This window comes from Cariama cristata, unplaced genomic scaffold (assembly GCF_000690535.1).
Source record: "Cariama cristata isolate BGI_N322 unplaced genomic scaffold, ASM69053v1 scaffold10612, whole genome shotgun sequence".
NCBI classification, from domain to species: Eukaryota; Metazoa; Chordata; class Aves; order Cariamiformes; family Cariamidae; genus Cariama; species Cariama cristata.
Window position 1 is genome coordinate 404 of NW_009604416.1, and position 12318 is coordinate 12721.

Genomic DNA, 12318 nt, shown 5'->3' on the forward strand with positions numbered 1-12318 from the left:
CATTACCAAAAGCTGCCTGCCCGCTGGTTTCTCTACCTGCGACCTCTTGGAAGTTAACAGTTCGGACCCCATTTGCTCACACTGCAATCTTCTTTTGCTTGTTTCTCCTACTTACCAAAAGTGTAAGTAATCACAGGGGGAAAAAATAAGAAAACATCTCTCAATTGCTTTATTTATTCCCTTCTGAAAAGAGGTGTTCTTCTTTGTCTCAGGGCTCATTAACTGACTTTGAAACTGTCAGAGAAGTCATCTACTTCGTTCAAGCAAATTGTCTTGTTTTGTAGATCTTTCATTTCTGACTCAGTTATTACTGACTAATTATGAGTACAGTCCAATAAACTCATCCTCCTTTGCTTCCAGAAAAAAAAAAAAGCATTGCTGTAGAGGATTAGTACTTGTTTTGACAGAAGAACAAAGCAATGTGAAATCTTCCATTTGAAAAGGATTACGTTTGAACATTATTTCCAATTTCTATTCTGACAAACTATAATTTTTTTTTAATTTCCACAGTTAACTAATTTTGTTTTCTGTGCTTTAGTAATATCAGAGATCCCTTTTCTCTAAATTCATAGAGAATTTCACTTCATTTTGTTCCATTCCTCTCCCCCCCCTTTTTTTTTTTTTTATGATCAAGAGAAATGGTTATCATCTGTAGTCTTAAAAAAATACTTGTATTTCATATGAAAAAGTTTGGTAGGATACATGATCCAGTAGTCTTTTTCTCTAGAAATGTGCCCGATTCCCCACCTGCTTTTTTTTTTTTTAATTTAAAACCTGTTATGACTTGGGACATCCATATTTCCCCTCCTCTGCACCATCATAATGTGCAAAATAATCCAGTAACTGAACAGCCCTGGGAAAATGTGGGTGATGCACACATCATCCACAGAAAGAAAATGTGGAAAAGCAAGCAAACTCCTTTACACATTAGTAATAAACTCTAGAGCAACATAAGTCAAAGAGTAATATAACGTGATCTGACTTTATGCTTCCTCATTCTAATTCATCAAAGCATTTCCATGCTTTTGCACTCAATTTCTCTGAGGAATCATCGTTCCACTACATTAATGGTCTAACGTGTGGTTCTACTGTGTTTCGAAGAATGTATTATCAACAATATGCTGTAGAGACAAAAATTCAGTTGCCTATATTTTAATACACTCATAACGTTGTAACACTCATTTTTCTGTTTGCATTGTGATTTTATTATTACAATGTTTATAGCATGTAAATTATTTCATTTCAATATCTACGATTGCAACATTTAAATTTGTTGAGTTTTGCCCCTTTTTTAAGACTGACAGTCTGAAATAATGAATTTGTCTTCCTTGGAGTTGGTTCAGCTATTATTTGGAGAGAAAAAAAAAAAATCTGTCCCTGTAACTGTACTGTTCTGTGATTTCACACATATTATTTTTTTTAAAATATGTATTCTGCTGATAAATCAAGAATCTTTTATCACAATAAAAGAGTAATTATGAACAGATAGTAACCTCTTAATCCCATACCTTTTATTAATAGAAACAAACCTAGTAAAAACAAGGTACTGAAAGAGGGGTATCTGCTGACACAGCCTTAATACACACTTTCAGGCTTCCATCAGATATGTCTTGTGTTGAATGCTTCTTGGTTTAAAAAAGAAGAAAACATTTTAGACAAATGTTGAAAACATTCATAAGCCTGTTCTAATTTTTTTTCCCAAAAGGAAGTCTAAGTTCAATGCTGTATGAAACAAACCTTAAAAAAAGATTGCGAGTCAGTTTAAACTTTGTTCAGGGGTTAATTAAATTACATGGGTCAAAAATCGCCTGAACTTTGTTCCTGTCAAATTACTACTTTACTTTTTTTTTATTATTATTTGTTTTGGCTAAATGAACAAAGGTGTCAGTACTCTTCCACAAGTAAAGCAAATACAGGGTATATTAACAGTCAGCTAAGAGGTCATATTCTTTGGTGAACATTACCATTAAAAAACCAGATCCGCTGTGTAAAAAAAAAAAAAAAAAAAAGAGGGCATTAGAAAACCCTTATTCTACGTTTCGTTGGCCTAACACACAATACAGTAACCAAGCTTTGTTACCAACTGTGTGTGAAAACCTGCATCCTCTGGAGAAATTCTGAGACCTTTGCAGGTGGTTGCTGTGGGGCTGGAGCTCCAGTGCCGGTGCCACGGTGGTCACCGGGTGGCCAGACACGGGGCTGCTGAGCGCGGCGGGAGGTTCTGCGTCTCCTGGCAGATGTTGGGAAATCATCTCGCAGCCATAAAATATGGCCAAATATGAATACTAACTTTACAACTGGTGCTCTCGGAGACTATTTCTTAAAGTTATGACTGTATTATCTGGGCTGAGTGGACCTGATTTTGTAATGCAATTTATTTAACTTGAAAAATATGGTAAAATATGCTTTGTGTAATATTTGTTAATGTGGATGAAGAAAACAGGTTTTGTTGTTTACTAATAACTCAAGCAGAAGAGAAGTGTTTATAGAACCAGCAAAACACAAACTGAAACTAGTTGTATTCTCTCACGAAGAACTAGCAAATCGTTACGTTCTTTTCCACCCTCTAAATTCCCAACCAACATATCACGCCTAAAAATATTTACATTTCAGTCTTTTACTTCACATTGAAATTGTGGTGCTTTCCTAACTTTAAGTCTACATAATTTAATATTAGTCTTTTCCTTTATTCCATTTATTAAACTTTACCTGAAAAAACAATGTTACACTATAAAACAAGGAAGGAAATTGATTTTAATCCAGGTAGCCACAGGATCATAAGAATACATGATTTACCATATCTCCTCAAATGACTGAGTTTGCAAAAGCTTGGGTTTTGTTTTTTTACTGACAAGTCACAGAGAAATGATTCTTCAGAGGCAAGTGAAATAAAAGCAACCTATAATGCTTTGAGTCCCTAGACAGGTACCAAAATTACCACACACTTACTCGAAAAAGTCTCATTTTTCTTAAAATAGTGTGTTCAGTTTTAGTGAGTGGGTTATCACTTGCTGAGATACTGTAGAAAGTCCACAAATGGTCAGACATAAATAGGTAAGTCTTCTTTACTGTTCTACACATCCTTACAGAATATACAATGGGAAGGGACAACTAAAATCACAGAATCATGTTTGAGTGTGCTATAAAAACAGATTTATTGTTCAAATTTCTTTTAAAAAATGACGAAGCTCAACAACACTCAGAAAGGGTGATAGACAAGCAGCTTTTACGATTAAGAGGTAGTTCTGAACACCTCATCATTGCTTTTCTGAAAATAAAGGCTTTAGTAATTCAACTATTTTCTGTAGTAGATAATAAAAAGTTTTTTTAAAATGCTTAACTCGGAAGAACTCCCACTTATTTGGCCTGTGGATTAACTGCCCAAGGAATACAGCAGCTAGAAGAAAAATTTTCACGGTATCATGACCAAGGGCAACATGCAATTTTACCAAATATATCTACATCACGCACATGACTGGACCCCGTGAAAGAGCCTTTCTGAAAAAGTGTAACTTTTTGTTTTGGCACAAGAGCTGCCTAAGGAAAACAACAGAAGAAAAAAAAAAAAAAAAATCCCTTGTTCTAAAATTGTGATAGTCCTCTGTCTAACTTCCAGCTAACTGTCTTGAAGCTAAAGTCCTAAATGCAGAGAGAGGTCCCATTTTTCAAGAGAAACAGCAGTGGGACAACCCCCACTTTATTTCATCCCTGTCCCCCAGAGGTAAAGCACAAGGAATGTCACTGAAGCTGACATTTCTTAGCAAGCACTTCCCAAAACTGTGAACGGACCTCGGGCGGCCCATGCCTTCAATACCTCTGTAATGAAACTGGAGGGCTACGTGTTGTTCACATATTGCCTATCATTTTCATAACTGAAGTCTTGTGCAGCCCAGGGATTTTCTGTTCGCTGTCTCTAGCCTGCTGGCTTTACTCTATCCATTTGGCTCAATCTGCCTACCAAAACGCTAAAAAATCAGCCCAAGTCAGTATCTGCAGAGTAGGGAACAGAAATCAAGACAGAAATCACAAAAGAAAATTTTACTTTGCTCTGTCTTGTTATAAATGTCTGTTTCAGTGAAGAAGCTGTATGTTTCTTTGCGAGTGTTGCTCCGGTGCCCTTGCCATGTCTCTGAGGCAGACGCAGGGGAAGCAGTGGTGCTGATGAGAATGAATCAACCCTTCGAGGCGCGTAATGATTTCATAGTCAGGAAGAGCCAGACTAGCAATGTTGAGGCCCAGCATCTGTGAGACCACCTCTCGGAAATCTGCCAGCTGCAGGAGCAAGCAGAAAAGAATTACTAATAAGTTAAATACCAAGTACAGGCAATGCCTGGAGAAACTTATAGATATATGCATACATACAAACACAAGCATTTGTATTAGCAGTGCAAAACATAGGAATTTCTGTTCTTGCTCAAATACAGAGAGCTGAAGAGGATGGAAACAGCTTTCTGGGGTGTACCTCAAATAACAAAACACGTAAACAGCTGAGGTGCTAAGGATCTTGAACACAAAACGGAGTTTCAAGTGTTCTTTAGTATCCTTCAGAGGCATATCTCCCCTGCTGACTCAACAGCAAAAACTGAGGAAAAGACAGGGAGAGGAGTTGTACTTGACCTAGATGACTGCAAACTGTACAGATGACTGGAAACTGGTGGGCGCATCCCACAGCACAGGCTAAGGTGCTGGTCCTGACCTCAAGCTCCTGATCACTGCCTGGCACCGCTCCCCTCCACACTGCACTTCCTCGTGGAAACCACAGCAGAAAGGAGGAATTTAGAAGAGAGGTGGAGGTTTGACACATCGCTTGGTGTGACTTTGGCTTGGAATAAGGACGCAGCCAAAATTCAAGATGCAGCCTGGGAAACGTTTGGTTTTCTTCTGTGCATAGCTGCTGAAAATGTATCGTAGGAAGGGTATTTGGCAAAGCAATTTCAGTTTCTAGTTGTTTTCTTAACATGCATGCACGCACAGATGACATGACTGTGCTTATATTCAGATTAAATATATACACACATGCTCAGAGAAGTATTTAACTGCATTTGCTACCTTTTACAGAGAGTGAGAGAAGTCTGGTCTTGTTTAGCTTCCCCAAGAAGAACAAGTGAGTCCAAGGCAGCTGAAGAACTACACAGGGCTGGGGACAAGGAAGGAATTCTCCTTGGGAGTGGTTTCAGAGAAGTCAGGAAAAAGACTCATGTGTTAGTGAAAGTTTAGAATGAATTCTCTGATTTAGCAACAGTAGCTTTATTTTAAGGACAGATTTTAGCTAAGTAAACTGTTAAGATACAGGACAGTATGCTATGAATATTACTGGCAATTCTCACAATGCCATTACTGCTAATCAGCACTGCACAAGTAACAGGCACTGGTTTTGCAAACAGCTTTGCTCCCAGTTTAGCAGTGCAGTTCCACCTGCAGGTATTCAAAATGTTCCTGTGATGCAGATGATGGTGGATGCTGGTGAAGTACAAGTTGACATTTTCCTTTCACTAACCCAGAAAGCATGAGAACTAGTGCTGTGCTGTGCTTAAGCATTCTGCACTTCGTAGCTCGCTTACCTCAGTTTCCCATGTTATTCAAATTTGGCCAAAGAACACCGCAACAGTATTGAAGTGGCTTGAAATGCCTCAGGTTCAGTCAGTAAAAATTCAACATTTGTGTGTTTTTAGCAAGTATTCAGTGTATGACTCCATGGAATAATATCCTGAATATAATTCATATCATCTTCTGTGTGCAGGATGCTTTGTTTCCTCATGGAATATATGCAGAAATCAAATTTTCCTGCCAAATTTCTAACCTTCATTATAAAACAAAACAGTGCAAAAGTTTTCCAGGAAGAAGGATCCCCAGGTTGTTGGTCTTTTCTCCATGTGAGGAAAAAAAAATTTTTTCTAGACTCATTTTCAAAATACCATTCTTAAATTCCATCCATTGAAAATACACCAGGATTTTAAAGCACTGTTATACTTCTCCAAAAGGTGATATAGTATTTTGCAATGAACAAAGAAAACCATGCCTATATTTATTACTCATTCTCTTGCGTATATAACTTGAAGAATAGCTTTGCCTCTCAATCACAACTGCCACTCTGGCTCACAAGCGTGAGCTAAAATTCCCTTGTTTAGTAATGTTCACAAAAGTTTTCAGCACAGCTGGATAGCTGCCCCACTTATACCACATTCTTATATTCTAAGTGACAGCTAGCACTTGTCAAATACCTATACACCTACCTGTCTCTCTCTTTTTTCTAATTCTGCAAGGGTTGTTTTAAGCATCTTCATCTCACTGGTAACTGCTTCTAACATATTTTTGTTCTTTTCTTTATCTTCAGTAGCTTTACGTTCCTTTAAAAGAAGTTCTGATTTGACAGAGGTGAGTTGTTTCTCAGCCTTTTCTTTCATTCTTTCCAATTTGCCTTGAGACTTATTGAGTTCTTCTATTGTTCTGTTCTGCTCCAAAGTTTTGACCTGCAATAACATAATGTTAAATTTGTCACACTTTTTCATCTAACACAAACAAATAATAAAAATATCAGGAGTAATCACGAGTAAGCACTTTATGTGGTTTCTTATGGGTTCTTGATGAAATCACATGTATGTGTGAACTGGAAAGTTATTAAAGGAGACTGGCCAATTAACAAAAAGATTTTTTGTTTAAATGACAGTTAATTCTGTACAGGTTTTGTGAAGAGAGGTAATTGGACAGACAAAAAGCCACAACGAGAGTTCACTCTCTGCTAGCCCCTGGAAAAATAGTATGAAAAAGAGTTGCCAAATGTTTTGCTGGTAAAAATCGTTCAGTTGGAGCATGCACCTATTTCACTCCATCAGCTGCAAGACACAAACCGACATAAAACCAATCTTCCTTTCTTCCAGCGGTGGCAAGCTATCAGTGACTGCAAACTACTTGTATTCACCTGAGTTAAAGCAGGTAATTTATTAATGCTGCAATGTAATAAAACACAGGAACAATGAAAATTTAGAATCTTGCTTGTTTTATGCAGAAAAAAACCCCTTCTTTCCCCCCCCCATACCTGTCAGAATTGACTTTCTGTGAGCAATGTATGGGAAAATGTGAGATTACAGCCATATCAACAGGAAAGAAAGGGATACATATATTGAATTTTTCTTAAAGAAGCCTGAAAATTTACACTATGCTTTACAGGTGCTACTTAAGTATATCAAGATAAATTGCAAATCACCGAAAACATCATAATATTATGTTTGCTTTCCCCACCTAGGTGGATTTGAGTAGTTCTCCGTGAACACATTTACTGTGAATGATCTCCAGCTGTATCCAACTGGAACAGAAAAATAGATAGAAGAACAAATGTAACCTTTTAGCTCACCTTAAGTTCATTGGTTTCAGACAGCTTGGCTTTGAGATCAGTATTTGTTTCCCTTGCCACATCAAGCTGTTTCTGTAACCTTTCTATCACCTTCTGTAACTTTCTGACAGCAAGATTGGCCTCATCCCTCTCCACAGCTAAGGTGGTCCTTGCTTGCTTGTCTTCTTCCAGCTGGGTTATTTTCTGCCGCAGAAGGTTCATGTGCAGCTCTTTGCTTTCAAGTTTTTCTTTCTGAGTCTTCAACTAGTTTTCCAAACACAGGAATATTTGAAAAAAAAAATATGTGTGAAAGACAATGGTACTACACAGACTGTTTTGCAAATTTAATCCCCGGTGTTGCATACTTAACCTGAACTCCTATTCCTCTCTTGAAAACCCTGTAAAGCAGTATAATCGTATATACACGAACTTGATACCTCTTACATACCAATTAATTGTGCTTCTCCATCCCTGAATTTGTGCACTACCTTCTAGAATGAATTTACATTTAGACTGCACCCTATTTGAGCATCAATACTTGTGCATTGTTCATAACGTCTGAGATTGTCTGAACTTTAAGACACTAGTCAAATGCAAGAGGTAAGACAGATTAATTAAGGAGACAGTGCTTTCAGATGTGGTAGTTTAAAATATTTCCATCTTTAATCATTTAATTAAGGCTAGTGTGCAAGAAGGAGAATCAACATACAGAAATAAGAAAGTTTTGACCCACTGCTCCAAGCCAAGTCCAACAGCTTAGTTTTCTAATTTTGGTGCTCAGGGAGTTATCTGTTTTCAGTTTAATGCCTGGCAGCTCAGCTCAGGTACTCTGGAACATCTGAGGAGTATTAACATGCATATTATACTCCCTGCTAGAGAAGCAGTTGCTTCTGGAAAAAATACAGTTTATTTTAAACCTTAAACAGACCTAATTCAAAGCTCTAAACCATTCTTATAAGCCTAAAACCAGAAGATTTCACTCTGTCATAACAGGATGGCAGAGGGGTGTTGGACCAAATTTGAACAGATTTGCTTCTAAAGGAGCACAGCTCTTATTGGAAATGTTGAAATTCTTGGTGAAGTACAACCAACGTCCTACTAGTTTCTACAGAAGTTTGTGTAAGATGCCCCTCTTCCCAGCAGATCCTTTTAGATTTAAATATCGACAGTAGTTGTTTACATAAGTATATTATAAAAGTGTATTAAAAAGTAGACATATATACGCATACAAGCATGAATAACTTCATACATTTATTTAAGAAGTTGCAAAAAGCAGTATCACATATTTAACTGACTAGTGGTTTTGGTGGTTTCGACATGCAGTCTGTTTGCACAGTTTGCAAACCTTTACTATCTTCTTTTTATGTAATGGCCATCTTTGAAATTCCTTGTACATATACAAAGTTCCAATCTGTTGCCTCTAGCAAGCCACTACAGAAATAAAGCCATAATAGCGTTTATCTTTGAAATAAACAGTAACATAATGTCTCTTTTGCCTACCTTCCTTCTTAGGTTATATGCCGCAGTCTTGTTTTCAATCACTGCATCACCTTCCAGTTTCACTAACTGCTCTACCCGGGCTAGAATTGCATCCACGTTCATATCAAATCCAACCTCTGCTGCTAGGCTATCCAGCTTCATCTTCTCATTAAGTTGCTCCAGAAATTTCAGATACTAAGATAAGATGTGGAAAAGTGGGTAAAAGAATAATAAGACTTTGTTAAAAGTCCTGAAGTACAATTTAAAAGCAATTCCCCCTACGCTGTCAACCAACTATACATAGCCAAGTCCACTATCCACAAGAAATAATGTACTGAAAGGCTATGTTTATACAACACACTCCTGACACAATTGCAAATTCTCCTTTTGTCCGTTTTTGGTCAACATTTATTATGTTCATAAATCCATGGACCTACTGTATTTATCTTCTTAGCAAGACTAGATTGTTTTTTGCTCCTCTGCAGTAAGAGCAGTATAGATCTATGTGTCTGCTGCTGACTCCAGCTCCTCTCTGTGGCTTTACACGACCATACACTGGCAGGGAGAAGTTAGAAAGGACAGCTACATCCCAGCTAACTGCAAGTGCTGCGATTGCCCACTGCTGTCAGCTTCACAACAGATAAAACTGGTACCAGGGATGCCATGGGTGAGATCCGATGTAGTCCAAGGAGGTGCAGGAATGTTAACGTGGCCAGTCCTTTGCCCTTCTTCAGAACAGCAAGTTTTAGAGATAACGCTTATTGTTTTACAAATTGCTTTAAAGATTATTTTAATTGCATCTCCCTCTGGTTTACTGATGTGAACACATACAGATATCAAATGTTATTTAATCTGTTTTTTCCTTCTTTGTCCTGCTAGCTCTTTAAAAATTGCATTAGTTCCCTGGTCTCAATTAGCCTCTCTTGCCAAATCCAAAGCTCTCCTTCTCACCAAGAACTATGTTTGCCTTTGTTTTCTCTTACTTCTGTTGAAGGCCATAATCTTTGCAAAGAAACAACAAAGAAAAAAAAAAAAAAAACAACAACCAAACAGTTCTGTAACTGTTGCTTGAGCCCAGGACGATAAAACATAGCAAGAATCTCTTTTTGTTTCCTCATGCTTCTGGTTCAGATTTAAAAACTGCAACAGCAGAAGAAAGCACTGCAGTTGTTCATTAACAGAAAAAAAGCACAACAAAAAATCTCTTTATTGCAGCAAAATCCAGAGAGAAATTAAGAAACTAGGGCCACGTGTTCTTCACAGAGGAAGCAGAGGGGAAGGAACAGCTGCATTTTCTGGTTTGCTCCCAATGTGGTGGATGCTTCGTTCATAAAAGTTATGGTATCATAGATGAATGCAAAACAGACAGCACCAAATTGTGGATTCTTTGCAAATTCAACTTTCTAAGCATTGATCTTGGCCTGGTAACATTCTATAACTTTGTCTTTCTTAGCTGTATTGGATGGCTGGTTTAGCTTTCCAGGTACTACGTCATTTTTCAAATTCTTAGTACGCAGATGTGTTATGGGCTAACAGTGTGTTCATTCATACAATTAATAAAAAAAAAAAAAATCCTGGTAGCCTTAATGGTCTAAGGATATAAGAGAATCAAGAACTGCAAGATCTTGAGAGACTGCAGACCAGATGATATATTACAGAAAGACGGAGAGATCAGAGAAAGCTTTGAGATCCGAGAATCCTGAAGGACCTCTGACATATTTACACAGACTTCTTTTAATCTGGGCTACTTGGGTTTTTTTCCACATTAAATGGACTTCGAACTCAAAAGCTTAGCTCCTTTTTCCATCTGAAAATGTTGGTCAAAGAAGAGATATTACTACTCCCTACATGATGCCTGACTTTGCTAACTTGCACTACATGCAATACTGTAATACTACAGCTGATCAATGCAATACAATTAGCTGTATCTCTGTCTTAAGTGACTTATGCAAAAGAAAATGCAACTACTTTTTGTTTCTCAAGCTTCAAACCATCTTGCATCAGATCCACAGACAGTAATTCCTCTTCTAAGTGTTTCAGCTGATCCTGGAAAGTCTCAGAACATTTTTCAGCTTTCCTGCTCCTCTCCAGAGCTTCTTGGTACAATCTGGTCTGATTTTCCAAAGCTTCGGTCAATTTAGCTATTTGGGTTTCAAGCTGAGATACCATCTAGGGAGCAAGCAAACCAATAAAATGTATGGTGTTAGGCAGGTGTGGAAATGTTAGAAAGACAAAAAATGCATCCTCAAATTATTAAAAAGAGGGTAAAATATCTATCTTTAAAATACATGCATTTAAAAAAAAAAGACAAAGAGAGGAAAAATTTGCTGTAACTCCCAAGGGAAAATGCAGAAGTGATGACATGTGAGACACCCAAAAGTGAACAGCAGAAACCATATTTAAGATGAGTCAACTGACTAAAAGGGTCTAATATATGTAATAAAAAAAATCAATACAAAATAATTTAGACTCAAACTTTCCAAAGATCACAGCAAACCAGCAACACGTGGCAGTAAACTAACATTCTTTAAAATAAGCCAATAAAATCACTGTTCTATGGAGGAGCTGAGTGGAAAAAACAGATAAGTGATTTAGAAAATACATGCAGCATGTAGGTGAGAATGTAGATACAGATAACTAAGTCTCAGAGAGCACTTCCCAATTCTTAACTGTTAAAGGGTGTTTAACTAAAAGATTTTGATAAAAAAAAGTAAAATTTCTGTAATCTAGCCAGAGCCCAAGGCTAAAAGGATAAAATCTCATAACAAGAAACTAGACTAACAATTCTGAAAACAGTTCTAGCTCTACACTGTTAACTTTGCAACATCTACATATAATGTAATGGATTTTAAGTTGTAAACCACTTATAAATTAAAGGCTTGACAGCATCTGATTACACTACTGCCAAATACTGAAAAACAATTCTATCCAAAAAGTTGCTTGCTTCCCTCCTTCCCTCTCTCTTCTTCTTACTGTCATATAATTATTTGATTACATAATTAATCACGTTGCATTTGTAACTCAGTGTTCAGACACTCATCTCCAAGGAGTCTCTTCATTTTAAGCATCTGTTTGCCTCCTGTTAATAAAATGAACAGTAAGCACACAAACTTCCCGTTATTTTTCATGGCACAGTATGGTTTCCAACTTAAACCGCAATTAAATACAAACAATAGTTTGCACCCAACCCACCTAAAACACACTGAGAAATCACTGCTGCTCATACAGCGGCAGGAAACACTAAACAATAATAAAACTGCAAGAACCCACACACAGATTTTATGCTTTTCTGCATCACATATCACTCCGGGGGGGGGGGGTGCGGGGAAGAAATGGCTTCCAGTAACTTGTGCCGACAGAGACACACCGCTGCCGGAAAGCCCAGAGCCCCGTTATCAGGCTGCAGAGTGGCTCTGGGAGCAGAGAGCATAGCATCCAAATAAATTAATTTTAATACTGTTATGGAAAAATACCTGTTTTCCTGAACATCGTTTTCTTTACCTCTAAAA

The 12318-nt window shown here is 37.5% G+C and overlaps 1 protein-coding gene across 1 annotated transcript in view; it reads right to left on the reverse strand.

Moving 5' to 3' along the window:
* Positions 1–4071: 4071 nt before the first annotated feature.
* The window catches only part of CCDC170 (coiled-coil domain containing 170), a 30058-nt gene continuing 21811 nt past the window's right edge, over positions 4072–12318 (reverse strand). Inside the window, exons 7-11 of the mRNA XM_009695601.1 lie at positions 10778–10978; positions 8831–9004; positions 7352–7594; positions 6234–6470; positions 4072–4272 (exon numbers count right to left, since the gene is read on the reverse strand). Of these exons, the coding sequence (XP_009693903.1) occupies positions 4072–4272; positions 6234–6470; positions 7352–7594; positions 8831–9004; positions 10778–10978 (1056 nt within the window). The remainder of the gene's footprint in view (positions 4273–6233; positions 6471–7351; positions 7595–8830; positions 9005–10777; positions 10979–12318) is intronic.